General features: G+C 27.5%; 1 protein-coding gene across 1 annotated transcript in view; it reads right to left on the bottom strand.

The window, feature by feature from the left end:
• The window catches only part of LOC107456095 (uncharacterized), a 75,172-nt gene extending 48,270 nt beyond the window's left edge, over positions 1-26,902 (bottom strand). Inside the window, exons 1-3 of the mRNA XM_043051133.2 lie at positions 25,811-26,902; positions 12,003-12,104; positions 5,298-5,396 (exon numbers count right to left, since the gene is read on the bottom strand). Coding sequence (XP_042907067.2) covers positions 5,298-5,396; positions 12,003-12,104; positions 25,811-26,866 — 1,257 coding nt within the window. The 5' untranslated portion in view covers positions 26,867-26,902. The remainder of the gene's footprint in view (positions 1-5,297; positions 5,397-12,002; positions 12,105-25,810) is intronic.
• Between the last annotated feature and the right edge of the window lie 1,044 nt (positions 26,903-27,946).

Genomic DNA, 27,946 nt, shown 5'->3' on the forward strand with positions numbered 1-27,946 from the left:
TATAAGGTATGCATTCAAGAATATTGGTAAAATAGATCATCAGCTTTTATCGTTACAGTGACAGAATTTACAAATTTTCAAATTACAGCAATTATTTCCTTTCGATGAATCTCTACTCAGACTTACATACGGTAAACAATTTAACAAATCCTAGGTAATACTATTATTTGTAAGTTAATGTTACTTCTCCTTCGTATGTACGATTAAATTTAGGCTATTTAAATTAAATTTACGTAAAAAAATAATAGCTAGAGAAATAAAAAAAATATATTTGCACAAAGTATATAATCTGAGCAAAACCATTATAAGAAAGGAACTACATATCTTTTTTGAATATTCATTAACTAGAAAGTTACAAATGATACATAAAATTCATTTGGATATATTTTTAATTAACTTTTTACCTTGACTTTTTAAGCGTAGATTTGGAATTTATGAGTCAAAAAATAACTTAGATAAACTTAACTTCGATAAACAAAGTAAGGTAACAAAAATAACACATTTACTTAATCGAAACATGACTTTTTATAACCTTCATTAAAATAGATTTTTTAAAAGTTTCGAAATTCTTTTCTGTTCCTTTTCAATAGCCCAATAAAACAAAAATATTCAAATGTGATAAGTTATAATTTAGATGATTGCCACAATATTTTTTGAGTAATATTTTTGTTCAATTAATTATGAATATTTGTCTAAATTATTTCAATTGCATCAATAAAATCTTTTCTTTTTTCCTATTGCAAGATCTTACTTTTAATTAACTGCAGTCTGTGTCACGCAGATTTTTTTGCAAAGCCTTGATTCTAAATCCTACAAATAATTTTTTCAATTCCGACTTTGCAACTTTGAATATTACTAATTTTTTATTGAGTGATGAAATTATTGTTTTTGGATTTTACACAATGTAAGAGTAAAGAAATGAAGTATAACTATGCATTAATGTTAATAAGCTATCACATTTAACCAAATGTAAATTATCAAATAAAAACTGCTGAAAATTGAAAATAATAATGATAATAATTGAATATGATTAACTAAATGTAATTGAAAATTTTTTTATGAAAATGAATTTTAAAAAATCGATTACCCTTTTTTTGGAATATTACATGGAGAAAAAATTTTTTGTTAAAATTACCGTACTGTTTGGTAATGCATTTCTGGTAAAAAAAAAGAAACTGTAATTCGTGTTAATTAAACGAAAATATATAGTATTTAAACCAGTTAATACTATATATTTTCGTTTTCCCGTTCATATGGTAACAATTTACCGGAAATTCTAGCTTTAAAAATTATAATTCTTATTACTACGTTTAGTTAAATACAAAATTGAAAATTAAATTCAAACAAATAAATAATTTTTATGTTCTGGTCTTAGAAATAATTCAAAATAAATAATATCATTATAAAATGACCAAATTTTACAACATTTACCCAATTTTATCGTCTTTTTATAAATTCATATTTTATTGTTAATTTTATCAAAATCATTACCAGAATTGCTTCGGTAAAAATTCCCAAACTTTTTAGAGTTTCTATCAAGACAGAAACATGGTATATTTTACCATATTCCTGCTGTTTTGACCATACTTTTTTTTCAGTGTATATCTAAATACAAAATAAATTCTACGTCAGAGTTTTTTTGACATTTACAGTTTTTCCTCACCAGGAAGTAACATTAAATAAAAACTGTCATACAGTCTAAAACTAAATAGGCCATTCGATTTTTCTGAACGGTGCACTAGAATTTAATAGGACCTTTTGTTCTGCTTGGGAATATAAAATAGACAAACAGCTGGATCTTTGACCACAGCGTAGTCAAGAAAATCATGACCAGTGTTCATATGATATGCTTGCCTCATGTAAAAGTGCAGATCATAAAAATAATATCACCTTTCTTGCTGATGAGACACTCTTTTTCTCAATTAACCTTAAGCACGTCAGCATTCTGAGACTGGGAGGGGATATGTTAATTCATCCCCACAACTGTCTCTTACAATGCTGGTCTAAAACCTACCTGAATAAATTATTTACAAGAATTTCATTTAACACGCGTATTGCTAGTAAGTGTTAGATATCTAATATTGATTTTGTACTCGTTATATAACGGCTAAATTAGATGGCTGATTTAAGAAAATTAATATTGCACTTAAAATTGCATTTTACACACGTATTGTTGGTGAGCGTTTACATCTAATATTGATTTTGAACTCGTTAAATGAGGGTAAAATTAGACGGTTTATTTAAGCAAATTAACATTATACTTGAAATTGCATTTTAATTTAGAAAGGAAAAAAGGTTTTAATTCGATATATTTTTGTATAGAGTTTACTTTAAAAATAAATTTCATTTCGATTTTATGTTTTAGTGAAACGAATTCTTAGTTTGATCGGTAGAATGAAGCTTCACTATTATTAATATTATTGTTATTCATAAGTAATACTCAGAATGAATATATTAGAAATAATGTTTATCATTTTGTTTCGAAAGTAAGAAATTTTGTCAACATTACGCATTTTACTTTAAATAGCAAAAATAAAAATTTAAATTTTCATGAAATAAATTTAAAATTGCTGTATTTCAATATGAAATGTAGAATAATGTGTTTGATGAATGTGTCTGAAATTCTATTTATTAAGCTAAATTAGGTAGAGAAATAACTTTGATCAAGCTACATCTGACTTCATTACATTAAACTTATTAGCACCCTCTTAAAAACTAGCAGCGTTTAGGAAGCATTTTATTACCTTTATGAGAAATTAATTCTAAATACTTTAAATAAGGCTGAAATTACTGCTTTTCGTTTTCTGTTCTGTTATTTTAATATAATTGAACAAGAGCTCTTTCAGTGCTTTGGGACTGTAAGAAAGCATTTATATAAATATAATTACATATTTAATAAGAATTTACGTGCTGAACTCGTGTATTTGTTAGAATTCATGCGAACTGAGGACTAAGAAATAAGAATCGTTAAACATTAGTAAAAAACTTTCTGTATTAATGTTTATCATACACTGTAAAACTCTGGATCAAATTACAGTATAAATTATCGGTACTTTAGGTGCATCATCTGTAAAATTCCTTTTACCGTAAAATCCATTTTAACCGTAAAATATTATACCATAAATTTTACAATGACAATTATTTAATTCAAGTGATTCGGTGATTTAACAGTAAGTATCACTGTAAAAATTACGTATAAAAGATTTTTCGTTCTTTTACGTGGCTCGGTAAATAAAAATTATGGTAAAAAAAGTACAAACAACCTGATTACCGATACTTTTTGTGGTAATTTTTGTAGTGTGCGAATTGTTCCGAAAACAAATTATTTACTAACGACCGTAAAGCTGAAAAGTAGTGATTAATTATTTAATTATTTTCTAGAAAAGTTCGCTTTAAATTCATGGTGTGCGTATAATGAAGCTTTACTTAGTAAAATTTTGCGTTGTATCTTTACTTAGTAGCTACACTATCGTTCATTAATTTCAATACTTTTTTTAACTTTCTCTCAAAATACAGTAAGATACTGCTTGAGAACGTGTTATTTCAGTAGCTTTAGTAAAGCTACTTCTATTTCTATTTAGTATAGCATTAAATAATTTCTATTTAGTATAGCTTTAGTAAAGCTACTTCCATTCATTTCTACATCGAACATTGGTGAGGAAAAAGGGTAAAAAAAATCATTTTCATGAGAGCGTTTATTGCTTTCTGTGTTTATTAGAAAACCGAAAAAAAGTGTGTATTAGTAATAATGAGTGGTGCTGTATGTAATAAAATTATCATTCATAAGTTAAAAGCACAATTTTAGCTAATAAAATTGTTGAGAAAAAAGTACATTTATACAATTAAATTTTTTTAACCATATTCGTTAATAATAATCGACAATTCGTTAATAATAATCGACCATATTCGTTAAGAATAATCGAATTTTTTAAAAAAACAACATATTAATGCATTCTTAAATTATATTTGTGGGATCAATGCCAATAAATTCCTCCCAGTTATTAATACTGGTTGGAAAATTAATTATAAATGACAAAAAAAGTTTCGACTACCTTTTTTTATTCAACTGTCTTTCTTTGCAATTGTCTATTTGCGTGACACAAGAATTGTGAAACGTGATCTAGAGAAAACATCTTTTCCTCACACCTAGCTTTTTAAGATCACATTTTTCTTTCACGGATTATGATATTTCAAATAAAAGAAATCACAAAAGCCTCTTGATGATTGGCAATAAAAGTAATTAGGTTTGGTCTGAAAGCTGTCAAATTTAGGCAAGGTCAATGAAATATTAAGTTGTGTAGAGAAATTCATTCGCTACATAACTGCTTTAAGAAGTTATTTCAAACAAATGATGTTTAACGATTTCTATTAATTTTTCTAAGCTTGTACTCACAAGCGTACACACAAATACATTTGTCAAGTCTAGTTAAATGGCTGAAAAAGTTATGAGGAGAATATTTGACTTTTATACTTCTGTGTCACCAAATAAAATTAGGATCAATAATTTATAAAGATGTTATCAAAATAATATCATATTAACAAAAAAGTAAAAAATAAATTAGGGATTGAAATTAATAATTCTCTATAGAAAGATCCATATAGCCGAGAGAGAAAATAGTGAGAAAAAAACAGGAGATAAGAAAACCACAGTAGCCGAGAGGGGCAAATCAAGGTAAAATGAATTTCCACGTGCTTTGGAGAGGTGGTGAGGAATTAATGCTGTTAACGAAGGAATCAACATTTATTTGAAGGAAATAAGATTCCAGTGCATCACGACGGGCTGATATGACTGAAGTGGAAATAATTTTTACATTGTCGAAATTGATTTATGTCCAAGATTCCAACAATGTGCAGTAATTGATAATTTCTTGAATTCTCGATAACGGACATGATGGATTGGTCCATTATCCAGATTTCTTTTCGTTTTTTGCATTTTCCTCCTGAAATCTAAATTGAATATCATCATTATATTATGATCATATCATCATCATATTTCACTCCAATTCATCAAAAAAATATTACTATAATAACTTATGATTCCAAAATATTTTTTGTTTGTCTTCAAACATGTTTCATAAGCTATTTTATTTTAATTCTCTACTTAAGGCGAAAAGACTTTTTCTTATCAACGAGATATATATTGCTGGAGTTCGTGTATGTACATTCGTACATTTTCGATGAACTAACATTGGTTACAAAATACTGGCAAAATTAGCATTTAACATTAAAAAAAGAGTTATGTGTTACTAAGTTGCCTGATAATAGTTTAGATATTTTAACAATTTTCTTTGTCTTACCCCATATGGCACTAAAGGATCTGCTTTTCTACTTAGACATAACCGTATAGCGTCTTCTTTGACATTTGCTACAGCTAAATGAAGGGCGGTGATACCATCCTATAGGAAAAAGATCAATAAAATTAAGGTTTGAAATATTAATGATCTATCGAAATCATAACTTATTACTAATCATATTTTAGAACTGATGCTTTTATTTTACAAAATAAAAAGAAGAGAGGGAAAATTGCTTCAATTTTAGCTGACTTTTATGGTTATACGGTAACTTAGTCCAGTCTGCGCTTTTTAGCATGATTCCCGTTACAACGACCTTTCCATTAAAAGGATCGTTACATAAAGTTCCATTTGCTATTCCATAGACGCAAAGTGCAATTATGTATTTTAGTGTTATTGCAATGTCGTTGCATTCACTCTTTTAAAAATATTGATGACTACGCTCCTTAGTACTGTCCCCATCATAGTTCCCCTTCCTTTATAACGACCGATACATGAAGTTCTGTTCGCTATTCAATTTTATATTCTTTCTATGAGAAACGTCAATCTCCTTGTGTAGTTTATTTTCGAGTTAAAACGTGTGGTTTTTCGCAGTTATCTTACATATACATTATATACATTATACACCGAAGAGCCATTGCATTATGACCACCCTGATAATAACATGTAGGATCACCTTTAGCCCTCAAAACTGCTAGCACTCGCCGTGGCATTGATTCCACAAGGTGCTGATAGGTAGTTTGAGGTATTTGCCACCAAGCGCTCACCAACTGGTCCTGCAAATCCCTCACATTGCGAGGGGGTAGCGTGGCAGCACGAATTTGTTTTTCCAAGTAGGACCACAAATGCTCTATTGGATTAAGGTCAGGTAAATTTGGGGGCCAAGACATGACTTGAAAGTCACTGGAATGTTCCGCGAACCAATCCATGACATTCGACCCTTATGACATGGTGCATTATCCGGTTGGTAAACACCATCCCCAGCAGGAAAAACTGTTGCCATGAATGGGTGAACCTGGTCTGCAACTATGTTCAAGTAGCTTACAGACGTCAGGGATTGTTCTATGAGGATTATTGGTTCTAATGTGCCCCTTGAAAACATTGTTCCTGGGCGAGAAACCATGAAAATCTGGGTGAGCCCATTGTTATAGATGGAGAGTGATCATAATGTAATGGCTCTTCGATGTATATATATATGTATACGATCGATATTATGATTTAATATATTGCAACAGTTCGTAAGGTCGTAGAAGGTTAATGAAACTTTTTGTTAAAAATGACGATTCAACTTACGTCAAAAATGACGTTAAAAATGACGAAAAATTACGATTCAACTTAAAAAAAGTGATAGATGGCGTCTGTTGTCCAAGTTTTCATTATTATAGAAGCAATAAAATTAGCATTTTAATTAAACATATTTTTAACAAAACTGTATATTAACTTAGCGATAAACAACCATAAAATACTGATTTTTAACTACATAATTCCTTGACTCAATTAAAATATATTTGTTTAATTTAAATGAATTGTGATTCAATTTGGCTTATTAGCAAATTTAAGCGATATAATGGTGTAATATACTGCAACATTTTTAGGTAATACTGTTAATAAAATATCTAATCTACGTTTTGGTATCCAAAATGTTATAAGATTTCTAAGGAGCAGAAAAACGAGTGATGGATCACATTTAATGTCGAAAGGTTTTTTTTGAGACATCATAATCAATTTCATTTGATAGGAGTAAAATGGTTAACTGGACAGAAGTCACCATGTAATCTTTGTAAGCATGCAACCAAATTAGAAGCTGTAACTTTTCAACTGTTATTTCCCCTTTCATACAAATTTTTAATAGATAAGACCAAAGTGTAAAACACAAAAAGTGCTTTTGTATCACTTTAAGTAAGAGGAAACAGGTTTTTTGTTTGAAAGTAATATAAAAATAGTATAAAGTAAAATTTTATAAATGTTTTTTAAAGACATTTGGCCTTCCCGAAACTTCAAAATAATACTATTCTCAGATGAATTATAATATATATCAGATATTGTAATTGTTAAGAGAATTTAAAAGCTAAACTTGAATCATTTACTTAGGTTAATGTTAATTTAAAAATTAATATGAATCTGAAAGATAAAGAAAATTATTAAATAATTAAGCGTACACGGAGAAAAAATTCTAGCAAAATTACCGGACTGTATGGTAATGAGATTTCTGTTAGAATTTAAAAGCTAAACTTGAATCATTTACTTAGGTTAATGTTAATTTAAAAATTAATATGAATCTGAAAGATAAAGAAAATTATTAAATAATTAAGCGTACACGGAGAAAAAATTTTAGCAAAATTACCTGACTGTATGGTAATGAGATTTCTGTTTTAAAGAAACTGTATATTTCTTGTTAATAAAATACGAGATTTCTTAAATATACGAGATTTGAACAATTTACAGACTTATTTTTTTGTTCGTATTGTAACGGTTTACCGAAAGTAAAATATATACTAGTAATTTTAAATTGCTAAGAAAAAAGTTAAACGTTTAATTTTTTTTTTATAATTACAATTCAGAAAGAATAAATTTTGCTATTTTAAGATCATTTTATTCATTTATATAAACATTCATTAACATAAAAATAAAGTAACATTTTCTTTCAAATTTTTTAGTGCTTAGCAAAAGGGCTAAATTTTTTTAAAAAACAAATTTGTTAAATTTGCATAAATTTATGATTTGGTTCTATCTTGGTAGTAAAAAGTGTATAATGGTTCAATGCTGTTGAAACTTTCTAGCAATGTATATTTTGAAGTTTTTTAAAAACCATGAATCCATTCATAACAGTGAAAATTTTGAATTCTTAACTAGTTAAGTTTTATGATGTAGAGCTATAACCACTTGCATATTTGCTAGCTCTCTGAAGATACTAGCAAGATAAGAGAAATTATTTCGTTGAAATAAAATCATTTCAAATAAAAAAAGAAACATTGAATTGGGTTTCTTTAAATAAAAAATAAATAAATAAGTAAGAAATTAAAATAAATAAAATAAAATAAAATATCTATTTTTTCCAAAAATTTCCTATATACTATAGATTCTAAAAGTAAATACAGAATTCCCATGAACCAAAATAATTGGATTAGATGGGGGGTAAAAAAAATGGGTGGCAGTTAGAAAATAAGTGGCATTAACTGTTCCGAATTACTTTAGTAATAATTGAATCCCTTATTGAACAAAGGTGATTTACACGAAAGGAGCTTTAACTATAGTTAGTTTTAACTATTCAGGAATTGTTCGTTTACTTTTTAGTTTAATACAATTTCATAAATGTTTCAATTTCTCGAAGAATCTAAGCGTGTTTAAGATACATTTCATTGAACTTTAGAAATGTTTTTGCTCAAGTGTTATGGAGTATTTCCGTCAAAGCACGTGGCATTTCTGTTGCAAACGACATTTTGATGCATTCTTTAAGCTCATTAAGAATCTACTTCGAGGAATAATATTGGAAATCACCTTTACAACATGCTTTTGAACTTAATCGATCTTGAAAAAGCAATACTAATCACCCATAGCTCCAATTAAGCTTTTGTCTTTAAAAGCAAGAAACACAAACAAAAGTAAATGGCATTAAGATTTCTTAGAAAACAAAAACATCAGTGCAGTGACTAAGCCTAAAATCTGCGTGTCACAATGCATCTATTCCATTAAGGGTTTAGGTGAGAAAAAAGGAAAACTCGATTCACAGAAAAAGTTAAGGAATCCTGATATCTTGATGGCATGTTTTGGAAAAGAGCCCATATCTTGGATCGATGTCAGTAGATTTTTGCGTGTTTGGCCTCCATAGAGCTTAAAGCTTGCTACTGGAGAAGAATTTCCGGCAAAATAGAGGCACCATTTTTTCTTTCTGAGCTTTGGGCTGAGAAGATTTGTCTGTAATTCGGTCAGTGGAAGAGCTCAAGGTTTTAATAAATTTACCAGTGGGAGTGGCAACGAGCGTTGTTAAAGCAAGAGAGATAGAATATTGGTGCTACTCTATAATCCTTTTACTTAATTTTTTGCATAAAAATTAGGTTTTTATGAGCTGTAGGTTTTCTTTTTAGTTTTTTTTTCTTCAGAAAAGGGTGAAATTACTATCTTGGTTCGTATGATTGAATACGGGAGAATATATATGAATTATAAATGTTAAAGTATTTTCAAATTCAGTGCTCAATATAAAGATATGAATTAGTTTTTCAACCAATGCTAACATTATAACTCAGAAGTGTAATTTTTTGTGGATATTTAATCTAAAAACTAATAAAAATATTAAATATTAAAAATCAATTTTTTTCTACTTTACAATCATGTTATAATTTTGTATAAAAAGTATCAGGTAGCTTCAACAATCTATTTCTGAATGACATTAAAATTAGGGAAATGTTACGATAAACAATTGTTCATATCTATTATAAATAAGTCAATTTTAGCTGCAGTGTAAACCAATAAAATTTCATTGCTCACATTACTGCGAAAATCTCTTTAATCTATTTTTTTTTAGTTATTAATTTAACATATCTTAAGATATCCTTGATTTAACATATATAACATATCCTTGAATATTCTAATTTCATATTAGAATTAAAAAAATGCGTTATTATTCCGTGTATTATTGCAGTTACTTCAAAAATAATGCACAATTGTAAAAAAACAGGTATTTTCATTGTAGCACATTAATCTTTCGTATGATTCTTGAAAACTCCAAAAGAAGAAGCAAAATTGTACAATTTTAGAAATTAAAATTGGTATTTTTTTATTTTTTATGGATCATATGAACTCTTATACTTGAACCATGGTTTCTATAATCTTTCAACAAAATAACATAAGATAATAACATATGAGCTTTAATAAAAACGTAATGTAAACGATATAATTTAAAGATAACGGCACATGTTTGATGCCATCTACAAATGATGTCACACTTAAAGATCAGAGGAAGGGTTCGTAAAATTTTGTCAGTTTGTTACAAAAAGAAAGGCGTAATAAGGAATATGACATCGCACAGTTCAAATAATATTTTTTAAAATTTAAAGTCAGCTGATTAAATATCTTAAGATTATTTGATTTTATATTTCTCTCTCTTGTACTTATTTTAATAAAAGATAAAAGAACTATTTTCTTTTAATATTCTTATTTGTGGCAGAAACATCAATGCTGATTTGCTGAATGAAGAACCATTCAAATTTTTTTAGAAACATGAGCGTAATTTTTTTTAGCAAAATTTGAAAAGAATTTTAGAGAAAAAAGTAAAAGTAAGCAATTGATTGATAATGCAAGGAGAAAAAAGTTCTGGTAAAATTACCGTCCTGTTTGTAATGACATTTCTGGTAAAAAAAAAAGAGAAAAAAGCCCAATTCTGGTTAATAAAACCAAAATTTATGGTAATGAAGCGATACATTTGGTATTTTTTTCTTTCGTATGGCAATAGTTTACTGGAAATTTTGGTTTTCAAAATTATAGTTCTGGATCTTTCTTAGAGCTAACAATTTAGTAAAAATGCATCAAAACGGGAAAGTAATAACTTGTAATTTGTTGTGTAATAAACGGGAAAAAAATAGTAATTTATTTATTTTAAACTCTGCGTTTTCGCTTATTTTCTTGAAAGAAAAGAAAAAGTAATCAGCATCATTTAATTAATTTCAAACTCAGAGACTCCTGTTAATCAATGACCACATTACCACACATATTGCAATAATTACAAAACAGAGAAGTACATTTAACAGAATAAATGTTTTTTTTATGCCATGGTCTAGGGTATCAGGATAAAATTACTAAATGTTACTAAATTTTGCCTTATTTACTGCCAAACATATGGAAAAAAACATTTAAATGGTAAAAAAAATAACAGATTTCAATGTTAATTTTACCAAAATCATTACCAAAGCACATCGGTAAAAATTACCCAGATTTTGATGTTCTCACGGAGCCAAAAACACGGTAAATTTTACTATATTCTGGTAGTTTTTACAATACTTGTTTTCTCTCAGTGTCTGATTTATGGGTCATTTGCACGTGAAAACAGGTATATCGCAATATTGCAGCATTTTATAACTATAGCAAACTAATTATGTTTTTGTTGTAAAACTTACTTTTTCTTTATATAAAATTTATACACATACAATTATTATTATTTATATATTTATAAATATCAGTAAAACTTTTAGTTAAAGTTTGAAAATAAAACCTGAAATATGAGTTATAACGTAATGCTTTGCTCCTGAACTGCTAGTAATATATAATAGTAATAATGTAGTAATAATGGCATGTTACAAAAATATTGAAAAAATGTTAGACTCTTATGCTGTATTTTCACGTTAATAATTATTCTAAGTATAAAAATTTGCTACCAAATATGCTTTTCTTAAATTAATTTCCAAAATTATATTGCTCAAAATGAATTTTTGATACATATATAGATTACACATTTAGCAAAAGTACTTATAAAAGTTTATAATTATATATTTTTTAGTAATTTTAGATCATTGAAATCTAACTTGTTTCTCAGTTAGTATTTTAATGTGTTTATTTTTTCTATCTAATTAACACCATTTTAGTTTTATAAGAATAGTAAATGCTATATTTTTTTTAAATAATGTTTCATTATTTTTTATTCAAAGTTTGAAAGTCTTGTACAAAAGCAGAAATTTTTGTCTCGAACTAATACATAAAGTCTATAATAATGCACTCTACCTTTGCAACTGCATTCACATTGACTCCCATGTCTAAAAATCTATCAGCCATAAATATTTTGCTATCTTTGATGGCGTACATAACAGGGGTGTATCCATTTTCCTGAAATATGGAAATAAATTAAATTATTTAACATTTTGATATTTAATTTTATAAAATATTATTAAATGAATAAAAAAAACAATGTACACAAAATTAAACTTCTAATAAACTTATAGTAAAAAGCAATGGCAATCAGGGTGGAAGTACTTTGTACAGTAAAATTTCATGTAACAAAAAATCTGATATATCGAAATTTTTATAAATATAATTGCTAAATCAGTGTAAATAAATAAAATATCACCGTAAAAATTAAGGTAAATATGGATTTTGTGGTAATGGCACCCTGAGTGCTGGCATTTTGCACCGTAATTTTATCAGAAATTTTTTACAGTATAGACTTTGATTCTTTCGAGGTAAGAACCTGCTAAAAAATGGTTGAAACCATATTTTTAATTTGATATAGTTCTTTATAAGTTTAATGTTGCGATTAAATTATCGACTTAATATTTACCGAACCAGTGTAATTAAATAAATATTACTTTAAAAATTACTGTATAAACAGATTTTGCTGTAAAAAGTACAAGCACCCTGAGTTCTGGTATTTTTCACCGTAATTTTATCTGGAATTTTTAACACAGTAGACTTCTATTATTTGGAGGTAAGAAAATGCTAAAAAAAAGTTGGAATCATATTTTTTATTTAAAATAGTTTTTAATAAGTATAATGTCACAATCACATTATCGACTTAATATTTATATTAATATTCACTGAAACAGTGTAGTTAAATAAATACTACTATCAAAATTACGGCATAAATGGAATTTACGCTAAAAAGTACTGGCATCCAGAGTGCCGGTATTTTTCAAAGTAATTTTTTACAGTGTGTGAGTTAAGAAAATACTGAAAAATAGTTGAAATTATATATTTTATTTGGATTTTTTTATGTACAATGTCGTAATCACATTATTGACCCAATATTTTCATCTGTAAAATAATTATTTTGCAATTTTCTGAAATGAACTCATGTATTGTTTGAGTCAAATAGAACAAATCCAATGTTAGAAGGGTAAACCTCATGATCCGCATGATCAATCCTGATGATCTGCCAATATACAGGATTTACTTCCCACCAAAGCACAAACTTGAGATAAACCTAAGATAATAGAATTTAGCTTTTAAGTGAAATCAAGGTTAACTACGTTTGAATAATAATCTGTTCGGTATATCAACTCAGATATAATTGTTTTCAATAATTGCTGAGCTCAAATTGGCGAGTTGATTCACTTGTTAAAAATTTATCATTAAGGAGTTGAACTTAGTACATTATTCCTTTATACGTTATTTATGTTTATTTCAGGAGGCAATGGAATGCTTTTATTCACGGCGAAAAAAAACGGAAAAAAACGGTAAAATTACAGTACTGTATGGTTAAGACATTTCTGGCAACAAAAAAAAACATAATTCAGGTAATAAAAACCAAAATATACGGTATTTGAACCATTCATTTGATAGTTTTTTCGTTCATATAGTAACGGTTAACTGGAAATTCTTGTCTTCAAAATTATAATTCTCATTACTACACAGTAAAAAATACAAAACTGAAAAGTAAATTGAACCGAATAAATACTTTTTATACCATGCTCTAAGATATCATGATGAATTTAAAAATTTTACTACGCATATCAAATGTTATCACATATTATAAAACCATTATTTTATTGTTAATTTTATCAAAATGATTACCAAAAGCCTTAACTATCAATTACTGAGCTTTTTGGTTTTCATGGAGCCAGAAATGGAGTAAATTTAACTATGTTCTGGTAGTTTTGATCAAACTTTTTTTCTGAGGGATTAGTTTCATTATTGTTTTGCCTTCGCACTTCAAATGTTTATATTTTTCATCGAAACTTCCAACTGTTCTTCCAATACAATCAACATCGTTCGCAAAAGCAAAAAAATTGTAGATTTCCATTCGTCGACGTTTGTGGTTAAAATTTTTAACTTCAGTTGGTTATTTCCACTTCACAAGCATTTTTTTCTTGACAAATAAATTTTCCCGAGCAGTCTTTATCAGTTTAATCCTGCCACTGTGTAACAGAATTTGCCTCATAATTCCAATGGCAACAAAGGTAATTAAATTGGAAGAAGATTTTGTTTAGAAGCAGCATTAAGTTACATTAAATACATTAGAATAGATTTGAAGTTATTATCCTTGTAAAATGATTACTGTAAGTTTAATAGTCACATTTCTAAACAGTGACGTATTTATTTCCTTTTAATACTACAATTGCAATGAAAGAGTATTCCCTAATGTGGAGGGAAAATTATTTTCAGAGTTTGAATTTATTACTTTATATAATGTAATTATTAAACGAAAGTCTATTAGAGTTATATTTTAAATTTTCAAATCCTTGAAGTACCCGAATACGTTTTTCAGTGCATTAATGACTACATAATCAAACTTCAGAACTTTACATGAAATAGAAGAATTCTTTTCTATCCCGTCGAAATCATTTAAAATATTTCTATCTCAGCTAGAGCAATGGTTATGATAGTTGCACTAGAAGCCAAAGCGTGTTTTCAAGTTATTTTTCCTATTTTTAAATGTTAAGCTTAAAATATGTTGATTTTTTTGAATTTATATATATCTATACATATTAGTTATGTTTTCAACGCTTTTTCGAAATGTGCCGTTAGCTGACCAGAATTTAAAACCTACTTATAAGCTGATCAGAATTATAAAGTTACGGGACAGTATGGTAGTAGTATTGCTGGTAAAAAATAATTTTCCTGATAATAAAGCCAAAATATATGGTATTTAAACCATTAATTTGGTTATTTTTTCTTTCATATGGTAAGGGTTTACTGGAATTTCTGGTTTTCTAAAATATTAGCTCTTATTACCACACATTGAGTAAAACATACAAAACTGAAAAGTAAATTTAATCGTATAAATGGTTTTTATGTCATGCACTTAGTTGATAAAATTGCTAAATTTTATCACAGTTACACACATTTTTATCATATATTATAAAATCATATTTTATTTTTCATTTCACCTAAATCATTTCCAAAGTGCTTAAGTCATAAGAAACCGTGCTTTTTGGTGGTCCATAGAGACACAGACANAATAAAACCGAAATATACGGTATTTAAACCATTAGTTTGGTTATTTTTCCATTCATATGGTAACCGTTTACTGGAAATTCTGGTTTTCAAAAATTTTAGTTCTTATTACCACACATTAAGTAAAACATACAAAACTGAAAAGTAAATTTAATCGTATAAATGGTTTTTATGTCATGCACTTAGTTGATAAAATTGCTAAATTTTATCACAGTTACACACATTTTTATCATATATTATAAAATCATATTTTATTTTTCATTTCACCTAAATCATTTCCAAAGTGCTTAAGTCATAAGAAACCGTGCTTTTTGGTGGTCCATAGAGACACAGACATAGTAAAGTTTACCATATCCTGGTAGTTTTGACAGTATTTCTTTATCAGTGTGTAAATAAATAAAAAATATATTGCAATGTTTAGTGCGTAGTCTATTTCCTAATTAAATATTTAAAATTCAGAACAAACGATTTTAGATCTCTTCCCCCCTTCTATAATATGATTTCTTTTTAAAGTTCGAATTCACTAATATCAATATAATAAACGTTAATACAAATTAAAAAATTCTAAAATTTTAAATCTTCGAGGGCATTCGGGTATCATAATTGTAGTAAGGAAACATATCCAAAAATCGTTAATTGTTTTGATGCAGAAAGGCTTCTCTGTGGGAGTGACGCACTAATTATCAAGGAAAGAAATAATGATTAGTTAATATTAGGGGGTGTCGTAGCAATAAATTAAAATTGCACGCAAAATAAAAAGAGATTTAAACCACTCTGAGTAAAGTATGGTCGAAACTACCGGAATATGGTGAAATTAACCGTGTTCCTGACTCTATTGGAACACCAAAAAGTTATATTTCGGTAATAATTCTGGTAAAATTAACAATACGCATAGAATTCATTATAAAACAAAATAATTTAGAAAATGGAAGTGTGAAACATAATTTTTTTTTACTGACAAATTTATATTGTATTAAGATTATTTCCTCATTCAAAGCAATTTTTAGATAAAAGCTGATTTTCTAATTTTTAAGGTAAGGAAGGATTAAGGAATAAAGCGAAGTATTTAAGATGTAAACGGAGAAAATAATTCTAGTAAAATTACCGTATTATATAGTAAAAAAATGCATTATCTTTTCATTTTTGGTGCAAAAAAACACTTTTGGTAAAAAAAATTGCATTATCTTTGATGAGGCTTATATAAATAATTGTTAAAAATGGTGATCACGGAAAAATTCTCTATTCTATAACTATTTTTTATATTTACTAACACATTAACTTTCAAAAACTTTCCTTTTAAGTTATTTCAATTAATATACGAAGAAAAAAAATTTTGGTAAAATTACATTACTTGTATGGTAATGATATTTCTGGTAAAAATATATATATAATTCTGGTCAACAAAACTATTACGCATTTAAACCATTCATTTGATAACTTTTAAGTTCATAAGGTAACGGTTTACCTAGTTTCCAAAATCATAGTTCTTATTACCACACATTTCGTAAAAAATACAAAACTGAAAAATAAGTTTAATCGAAAAAGTGGTTTTTATGCCGAGCTCTAAGGTATTATAATAAAATTACGAAATTTTTACACATTTACCAAATTTTAGCAAGTATTATAAGATCATATTTTAATGTTAATTTTACCAAAATGGTAACCAAAGCTCTTTGGTAATATTACAGAGCTTTTTTATGTTATCATTGAGCCAGAAATACTGTAAATTTTACCATATTCAAATGTTTTGACAACATACTTTTTTCTTAGTGTATAAGCTAGAATACAAAACTCTTTCATAAAATAACATTCAAATGTGTTTTTTTTATTTATTTAGTCAATTTTTATTTGTCTACATCACAACTGTTTCAACATTAAATCATGTTCATAAAACTTCTGTTTTAAATAATATTGAATTGAGTTATTTGTTTTTATTCAAATTTATTTTCAAAATTCAAATATTTAAAATATTTATTATTTAATATTTATTTTTTGCATAGTTTTTTATCTACATTATTATCGCTTTCAGGAAGGAAGAAGTAAAATAAAGCAATAAATATTTAATGATTTACGCAAATCGTGTGTAAGCTATTTCTTCCTAAGTTGATACAAACCACAAAGCTAATTTTTTTTCCTTGCTTAGTAATGCACGAAATCTCATCCAAATGATAAAAAAAATATGCAATTGGAAAATGAGACAAAGAGTTAATTTCGTTTTTTCCTAATGTTGAACTTCAAACGATTAAAATCTTTTCTCAATAATAAACTCTAAAACAACATATCTTAAATCATATTGAAAATTACTGCAGGAAATTTGATAAATATGCATAGTTTAGTAATTATAATTTAACTTGTCTTCAGGAAAAAAATTAGATTTTGAGATAAAAAAAATTTATTTTTCAAGTAAAAGATTTTTAGAAAAAAATTTCAGTTTTAATTTCCGATTTTTTAAAATTTATTTTAAACTCTCATTGCAAAAGCTACTGAATACAAATTATTAAAGTTGGGACACTTTTATCGAAAATTAAATGAAACAATTTAGTATTGAAGTAATTGAAAATATACCTGTTTAGAAAATTTAGTTCAACCTGCCTTCAAGAAAAAAAATTAAATTTTAATATAAAACATATTTAGATTTCCCTCCTCAAGTAAACATATTTACATTCTCTTTCATTATATCTTTAAAAATTAATAAAAATTAAAATTATTCAGTTTAAATCTTTGATTAAAACTGAAAAAAAATTACTTTTAAGCTTTAAAGTTTATTTTAAACTGTGATAGCAAAAACTTCTATATACAAATTACTAAAATTCGGACATTTTTATACAAATCTATATAAAACAGTTTGACATTGAGCTAATTAACAATATACATGCTTTAGCTTTTATAGCCAGTCTTCGAGAAAAAAATTAAATTTCAATATGAAGCATATTTAAATTTCTTTTCCAAGTAAAAAATATTAATATTTGAAAAATAAAAATTAAAATTATTCAGTTTCATTTTAGATTTTTTAAAATTTATTTTGAATTCTAATTGCAAAATTAATCAAATTCAAATTAAAGTTTTGACATTTTTGCGTTAAATTAACTAAAACATTTAAATGTTATAACATAAGAAGTTCAGTTATACATTAAAAATTAAAAGTATAATTTTTTTTTAAATTTTAAAAACTTCATTATTTGAAGTTTCATTGTAGGTTTGGTGAGCTTTTTTCGTTTACTTACTATGATTTTTATTAGCACAATAATTTCAAAGCAATGCATACATCTTTTAAATAATTTCACAACCCCTAAAATTTCTTTAAAATCTAAAGAAATTTTAAATAAAAACTTTTATTTGTATGTTTACTTTAGTGTGTGTTTAAAGTGTTTATTAGTTTTCTGAACTGAGGTTCAAATAAATTATAGTTTTTTCAGTCTTGTTGAAGCTAATATCATTATTAGTTAATTATTATTAATTAGTAATTAATTAATTGCTAATTAATAATAGAACTTTCTCTTTTTACACCCAAAACGCATCAACATCAAATTCGAGTAACACAATACTGTCAATACATTCTCAATACTGAATATACTTTCTTAGAATATACAGAAAGTATCGAACATCATTGTATTTAATACTTCTAAAACTGTATTTAATACTGATAATCCTGTATTTAATACTGCCAAAACTAAAATCGTCCTTTTTTACCCCTTTAAAGTAGATTTAAAACAAGAAGTAAGTTCTAAAGACTTGGAATGTGTGAATAGAGCTCATAAATTAACTAGTACTCATTAATATTTATGACTTCATTTTTATTATAAGGTAATTTTTATAACAAGGTATATTATATCATCATGTCAAACTTCTCAATTAAAATTATATTCAACTTAAATTTCATTCTTAATTTCCAATTAAATGAAATCATGCTTAATTTCTTAAGCAAAATTATATTCAATTTAAATTTACTTGGAAAATGAAATTTAATGGTATTCATTATTATTTCTTTTAATAATTACCGGTAATGAACGCTAGTTCCATAAATTGAATGAAAATTGGCGTTTAACTCATTTGCTTTAAAATTGTGGAAAAAAGACAAATACATTTTTAAGTATGAGGTTTAAAGATATTATGATTGTTGTTGTTGTAGGCCATTAAGGCAAGGAGTGAGATTGTTTTTTTTCTCCAGTGCTCCCATATATGCCCGATAATCTGACTCCTACCACACTCATACGTCACACCCGTTTATAGGGTGGACCCATTCATGCATCCCTTCATTCATCCAAAAATCGTAATTTTGACCTGAACCAGAGAACAATCAATCTCCACTTCAATACCCCCAGAGGTATAGTTCGTAATGGGAACATGGAGTATTTTGTGACCTGACAGATTTAACGTGCGCCAATAACCATTTAGTACACGGCGAGTCTTCGGTTTATTCGAAATCTCATTCTCTCTAACGTGAGTTCAGCACCTTGTCAAGCTGGCTGTACCGACCGAGATATTGTAGTACATCTAATGAGTTAAATTTAACTTTAAAAAATAGTTATTTTATGGAATGAAACTGACGTTTAAACCCATATCAATTGGACATTTTTCCATGATTTGTTTGAAGTCATGGGTCTTTAAATAAAATTCATTTCATTCAAAAAATCCCTGTAATTTGTGAAAGGTAATTTTTCTTATAAATTTTATGTAAGCAATAAAATAGTGCAACTACAAAACCACAGGACAAAAAAAAATATGTCACAAGTGAAGAAATCATGAAAAGTATTTAATACAGATGGGTTTGTGATGATTTTGGGGTTTTTTTCAATATGGAATATATTTTTCTATCAAGGTTTCTCTATCAAAGATATTAAGAACCAGTACGTTTATCTTAATTTTCTGAATGCATATTTTGCGATGGTGCCTTTTTGTACTTCTTTTTTACAAGAAAACAAATACAAAGTTCATTGATCTGGATGAGTAGGTGGCGGGTGACGAAATAGGTGACCAAAGACGCTCTCTGGAACATGATGAAAATGTGGCTTATAGCTTCAAATCGGTCAGATATTCAGTATTTTTAAGAATTTCTAATTTATTATGATATTATATAATTTGTAAATTATAATTAAAATTAAACGATTTTAAGCAAAGTTTATTTTCTTTTTAATTATCTTAACTAAATATAATTCAGAGTTATTATACATATTTTTATCCTCTTAATCAATGTATATTTTTGTTACATCAAACATTATTACCTTCCCCTTTTAGTTTGAATTATTAAGAATTCACTGCAATTAGAATAAACTGAAATATATTATTACTACTTTTTAATAACGCAAAAAATCAATTATACTGAATACACATTTTATTACAGCTAAAGAAACGGGTGCAGATTTACACTATTCGGTTTACATAAAGTAAGTTTTCTTTAATGCATAGATTTAACAATCAATAACGATGTTCGTGTGTTGATGATAGGTATCAATGAAAAGTAAAATAGAAGAAGATGAATAAAGTGATGAGTAAAAGGGTGTTACTTTTGCCACACCCTACAGTATAATGCTATCCCTTTGTTCACAAAGATATTTACCTTTTATTCATTTGTCTTTCTATTTAATTTAAGTCATTTCTTTATTTTTAAAAAAAAAATATTTATAATTATTTCGATGCATATACATAGTTTCTTTTGCTTACAACTGAAGAACACTAAAATTTTTCCGGTTAAAGGCCATATTATTTATTCATTTAGCAAAACACGGTTTTCAATGGAAAGTTTTTTGTTCGTTATTTTTATTATATAAAGGTATTTGGGTGATATGCACTGTAATCCTCACCCGGCTTACACCGACCACAGTACTGGCGTAAAATATCCTCAGTGGTAGACGAATCAGGGGTTAGAGTCGCTTTGCCGTTAGGCTAACCATGGGAGGTTTTCGTGGTTTTCCACTCTATGTAACGCAAATGCCATTTAGTTCAATCAAGAAAGCCTCTACTAAGGCAAACTTATCCCAATACTTGATCCAGGAGTTTCCTTATCTTCTGGATTGGGTACAAAATTACTAGGCTGCGGAGTTAAACAATTACGCTGTAGTGTTTTACTGTAAAAATGGATTTTACGCACGATGCTTCCAAAGTGCCGGTTTTTTATACCATAATTTGATTCGGAATTGTTTACAATGTAGTGATAAGTCACGGATTTTTTAAGGTTTATATTTATATATCAAATTGTTCATGAATATGATTTCCAGACCAATGCTTTGCAATATTTACGAATTACCTTTGGATAACAGTGCCATACATAAAATGTATATTCTGACTACATGAAAATCATTTTTTAAAACAAAAATCGCTTAAAGAAAACGCCTTCCAATATAATAACAAAAAGTAGCGTATTATAAAACTTTCAAATATTTTAAAACTTATTTCCACAAATTTGATAAAAGGTAAGTGCTTCATCATAATATGTCTTTTTTATTATTCATGGAGTTGTTACTTGATACTTTTTAAAAAAAAATATACACCCTATTTGTGAAAGGAATATGAGGCTCGTAAGAAGTTTGGATTACATTAAAGTAGTTTAACACATTGAAATTCATTATTTTAATCAGATACAAATATGCCAAAAATACGGAGCAAAAAAATGTTTCGAAGTGTTTTTTTTTTGGGTGAAGTACCTCCCCCCTCCCCCCAGAAAAAAAAAGCAGTTCGAAACATTTTTTATCTAATGATCAGAAACAATATTAATGCTTTTAGAGACATTCGTGTTTATGCATGAAATTAGTTAATACGATATTTCAAGTTACGAAATAAGCCACAGGAGTATAATTTTCTCAAAATACGCCTTTTTTTGTCCCTGACAGATTAAGATTTTTTACTCTCAAACTACAAGGGGATGTCCAGAAATACGATTCCAACAGTTTAATAGTTTAATCACGAAAACGATTGAAAAGTAATTTTAATATTTAATATTAATATGACGTTTAAAAAATTTTTTTTAAGGAAGCATTGTTTATCAAGTGAATTGTAATGTAATGTAATAATTTTTGTAATAGTTTTGTATGTAAATGTAAATAACTTTTAAGTAAAAACTAATTTTATCTACACTTTAGTGCTCAGTTTCTGAAAAAATGCATAAAAAGTTTGAATTTTAAGGTTTAACAATTTATAGTGGATGTTTGAAAAAAAAGAATGAGGGAATTTTGCTTTGTATTGTATAATGCTTTTTCTATTTTTCCATTCTTTATATAATATAATGGTGGAAGATTTATCAAGATAGATTAACAAATAAGACATATATCTCCCCCAAAACGAAAAAAATAATATTTTTTCCTACATCTGAATAAAACTTAAGCAAAACCTATTTATTTCATTCCAGTAGTCAAATAGAAAAACAATAATAATGTTGCCAATAAAGTAAACATTTGTAGTAAAGTTTTGGAGCTTCCCTTATTTTAAGTGTAATCAAATAAAATTTCTGTTTTCAGAGATTCAAAGATTACAAGAATGTATAATAGGTTATGTAATGATTAAATTACTTCAGATATCTTATTCCAGTGAAAAAGTATTTTTTAAATGAATTTTCTATGGTATATATACTGGAATCCAGTATTCAAAAATAAATAAATTAACTAATAGTAATGCTACCAATAAACTAAGTATTCATACTTGAATTTCGGAGCTTCCTTTATTTTAAGTGTAAATAAATATTACTAGAATGTACAATAGGTTATGTAATGATCAAATAATTCCACACCCAGATATCTTAATGCAGTGAAAAAGAATTTCTTTTAAATAATATTTTTATGGAAGGTACTTTTTCAGTGGTCTAGTATTCAAAATAATAATTATAATAATAATGTTAACAATAAATTAAATATTTGTTGTAAAATTTTGGAGCTTCCATTACTTTAAGCGTAAGCACATAATATTCTTGTCAACATAGGTAACTGGAATGTATAATAGGTTATATAATAATCAAATTATTTCACACCCAGCTATTTTAATACAGTTAAAGGAAAGTAAGTTTTCATTGTTGTTCAGTAATCATAAAGAAAAAAATTATCTTAACTATAAAGTAAATATTAGTAGTGAAATCCAGGAACTTCTTAATTTTACGAGTAAATAAATAAAATTTCTGTCAACTCAGATTACTATGATATATTATAGGTAATACAATGATAAAACTAGCTCACACCCAGCTATCTTAATGCTGTGAAAACGAATTTTTTTTAAAATTATATTTCCATGAAAGGTACTTTTTCAGTGGGCGTTAACGGGATATGTCTTCTATATATTGGGCGAACACAGATTCCATGACAAACTACAGGACATTTGTCATTAAAGTCGGACTGTCTGAGACATAAATATCTTCCTTTTAAGGTCATGTTTTCGCTCGAATATCTGAGATATTATTCTTATTCCGAATGAATGGATTCACCATTTCAAGTGATATTTAAGGTACGAGGACATATTTCGGGACGTAAAAATCACATCTCCTTTAATTGGATCACGGCAGGCAATATAAAAAAAGATGACGGAAATCGTTCTCGTGATACACTTTTTGAACTTTTTCCGGTAATCATTTTTAATCTGAAAGTTCCTGACATCGCTTATGTTTCGGAAGTATCGGTAATATTGTCATTCAAACTTGGTTTAAAAGAAAATTGCTGGTTATAAAAACCTGTAACAAAAGCTTTATTTTATTTTAGAAAGTTATGAAGCATACAAAATATCGAAATGCATACTTCACTTTTGTGTTATTTCTTTTATTAATATTAATTATAACTTTATATTAGACTAACAAGTTATATAATTTTAAATATAACTGCATTAAATAATGTATTAAAATATATTTTATTATATTATATAATATTATACATATATATATATAGTGAAAAGTGATTACTCAAATTCAAAATTCATGCACTGTATTAAAAATTGGGATCTTTCAAATCATGCAGAATTTCTCAGCAATAACCGTTCANTATATATATATATAAATTTGAAGAATCGTTGATTAATAATCTGTACATCAATCTTGTATATTTTAAACATTCTGTAATAATATTGAGTGCAAGGAAAATAGTTACTATAGAGAATAGAATTAGCTTTAATTACATTGAATTTAGAAAAATGTTTTCTTTTTTTGAATTATCATTTCCCGAGAGTTATCGACCGTTCAAATTCTGTATTTTATCAATTTAAACTACGTAGTTTAAAACAATGTAAAATCTGCATACTTTCTAATTCAAGCATTTTCAATCAATATTAAATTAAGTCATAATTATTAAAAAAATGTTTTTTCCGTGGAATTATCTTTGAAAACACGATTTAAATAATCTTAGGGTGCTATTTCTTTAATTTGACCAATGATAGAGATTTCGTACGTTAATTATACTTCGTGTATAATTAACGTACGTTAATTATACCTTACCGTTAATTAAACTTCGAAGTAAGAAGTATAATTAACGGTAAGGATAAAAAAATTCGATGACTCTCATGACTGATCCATTTTGGGACCATATTTTCCAGATTGCAGCTAAACACCATATTGCTTTGATAAAAGTTCAAAATTTGAGCCTGTCGAAAAAAATCCGTATTTATTCAGAGAAAGTATAGTTTTGTATCTAATTTCTTATTTTAAATTATAGTACGTACTATTTACTATGGATTTTTAAGGTAAACACTTCGAACCATTAAAATTGCATGTTAGTAAAAATTGGATTATCCCCACAGATCCCTTGAACCCCACCCAGCTTCATATCGACAGGTACCACCTTGTCTGGGAAGTAAAGACGGCAATTGCGCAATGCTGACCACATTGCTGCAATAATTGGCTATTACTTTTAAAGAAAAATCGGGTGAAAAATTATTCATATGTTTGTCAGTTTTGTGTACTATACATAGAAATAACGATTTGAAAAAAAAATAGAATATAATATTGCATTCTTCGAATTGGCTGCTTAACATAATTTATTGTTTGAAAAGATTTCGCTATTTGCTAGCTAGCTATACTTTATTTCTTATTACTTGTTTTTTAGTTATTTTATTTGTTCATCGCACCCTTAGTAAAAATTAAGTATTTCGTAATGGCATAAAATATTAAACTTTCTTAAAAATTCTTCTAAACGGTATAAGTCAATTAGTCATTTTTAATTTGCATTTGGAAAATAATTTTGAAGTTACAAGGATTAAGGTACTCCAAAATTATAAAGTTAGATAAAGTATGGGATAAAATAGGATATTTGCCTTGATTTTGTTTTCGTTAGCGACATTATTCATTGCATGTAATTTTCATAAAATTTAGGCATCTAATTATATTTTAATATCATAAACTAATTTGATTGATATCAGTTTTTCTCTAACAAATAATACTGCTCTGAAATATTCCAATCAACCATTAGTTGGCAATGTTGTATAATAAAATATAGTAACTGTGTAGTAATAGTAATTATAATAAATATATAGTAATAAAAATATAGTAGTAATAATAAAATATATAACCCTTAAATATTAAACATTTATTTTACTCATAAAAATATTCAACATATGCGCTATTCTGTGAACACTTAATTTCACAGATTTATTTTAGTTATTAAATAAAACTAATAAAACTCCTGAGCAATATTATAGAAACATATTGAAAAGTCATTGGAAAAATTGGATAGTCTTACCGGATCAGCCAAATTGGGGGGTAATCCAGACTTGCTAAACTGTTTCAATAAACCTTCAACAGCATTCCAGTCACTTTTCTTGCATAATTGCAGCAATGTTTGTTGTGGATCTTCCGGATCTGATTCCTCACCAGTGTGCACAGTTGCTTCAGAATCTGGTTCGGAATCAGGAGCAGGAGGTGGTGATGGTAATTTCTCTGGTGGTAAATTTGTGGCAGTTTGAGGTTTAACTCCTGCCTCTGAAGTTGGAACTGGAGTCGAATTTTGAGCACTCTTATTATTCATCGAAGGTGTTGGTGGTAGAGGAGGCTTGTTTGTCCTTCGAAAAGGTCTAGAAGTTAATCGTCTTGTCAATGGAGGGGGTTTTAAAATAGGAGTTTTTGCGGATGGAGGTGGTTCTTGCCTTTTACCAGGCGTTCCATTACCAGTTATTCTATGCCTCGATAAATTGTTAGCAACTGTTTCAAGTTTGGATGCTCTAAATACCAAAGACGCGAAAGCATTGGGTTTTGAATTTGTCTTTTCATGCACTGCTTTGGAAGACGCGTGTTTGTTTACGTCATCACTAACTGGGTTTATATTATCCACTGCATTTGGTACCAAAGGATGATCTGATGAGTTAGAAATATTTTCTTCCTGTACAGTAGGATCTTCGATTACACTATTGTGAGAATTTGCTGTCATATCACTGTGAGTATTAGTAGTAAGGGCACTCAGGGAAGTTGTTGTAATAACATTCAAAGTGTTTTGTGTGTCTCGTGAAGGTTCGGTTTTGTCGAACGCGGAATTAACGCGTGTGAACACATTGTCTCCTGAATACAAATCTTGATAGGATCCCTTTAAAGATGGTGACAAGGCATTTCTCTCAATAGGCTGTTGGACTTTAGCAGATTTTCTGTCTTTAGTCCAATCTTCGTTAATTTTTTCGGAATTTGTCTTATTCGTATCACCTTGCATGTGTTCGAAAAGAAAGCGAACAGGATCAGTAAATCTGAAATCCATGACTCTAGGTTTATCAGGAGGGGGAAGATCGTTTTTAACTGTGGGGGGATCCATTGTGACAACTTTCTACTTCTAAGGTTTCTAAGTAACAGCAGGATCGAGTGTCCAAGACAACAAACTGGCCTCTTCTTTTTTCCACTGCTTACTTTTGCCCATGCGTGATCTATACAATCTAACGAATGGCAGGCAGTCTCACGAATCATATCCGTTGCACGCTACAGAGGGAATAATGAATAGTTCATTTAAGCCCCGCTTCTTTTCCTTGCTTTTAGTTTATTATTTTTAAGACTTCTCTAAATATATTTTAGTAGAACATTTGAGAAACAATAAAGTGTAGAATCAGTCAGTTAAAAGTATGAGGCACAAAACGAAAAGGTGACTAAGAATATTTTGTTTAAGTATATATTGAGATTTTTTAGTATCGGAATGTAAAAATTAAAATTGATTCTCTCAACTTGATAAGCAAAAATCTTATTTTCTCTTTGAAAAGATTGTTATATAAAGTTTTATAGATTATATATAGCTGGCGTTTTTTACGTAATTTACGTTAGATTTTATTTTTATATTTAAAATGGTAGTAAAATTTTGCTTTTTATTAAGTACTTGGATGTTTAAATTTAATTTAAAAGGATTTTAAACACCACAATATGCAAATAAATTGAACACGCATGTGAAAACATGAATCATCATACTATGTCTACACTCTGTCAAAATAAAATAAAATTTCCTTACAGTTTCCATTTATTTCGCTATAACATAAGAAAATCATCTTTGGTAAGAATATGAAGTGGCAGGCAAGAATAATGCGATAAATAAATATCGTATTTTAGATTAAATATACTTGCCATTGTAAAAACATCTTAGTTCATTAATTTATAATTTTATTTTTAAGGCATAACACGCCCTTTGTATTTTTGAAATACTAATTTAAATTTAACGGATATAACGTTTATTCATATTTTTTACTTAAAGCAACAATATGCATTTCAGATTAAAAATAGATTTTTAACTAAACAGACATATTTTTTCTCTCATTTTCATGACATTAATTTAAAATTTTATCCATCAGTACTATAAAAATTCTTTTACAATTTTTTAAGAATCTTGTTATATATCAGTGTTTAGCGAAATCTG

This window comes from Parasteatoda tepidariorum, chromosome X1, assembly GCF_043381705.1.
Source record: "Parasteatoda tepidariorum isolate YZ-2023 chromosome X1, CAS_Ptep_4.0, whole genome shotgun sequence".
Lineage (NCBI taxonomy): Eukaryota > Metazoa > Arthropoda > Arachnida > Araneae > Theridiidae > Parasteatoda > Parasteatoda tepidariorum.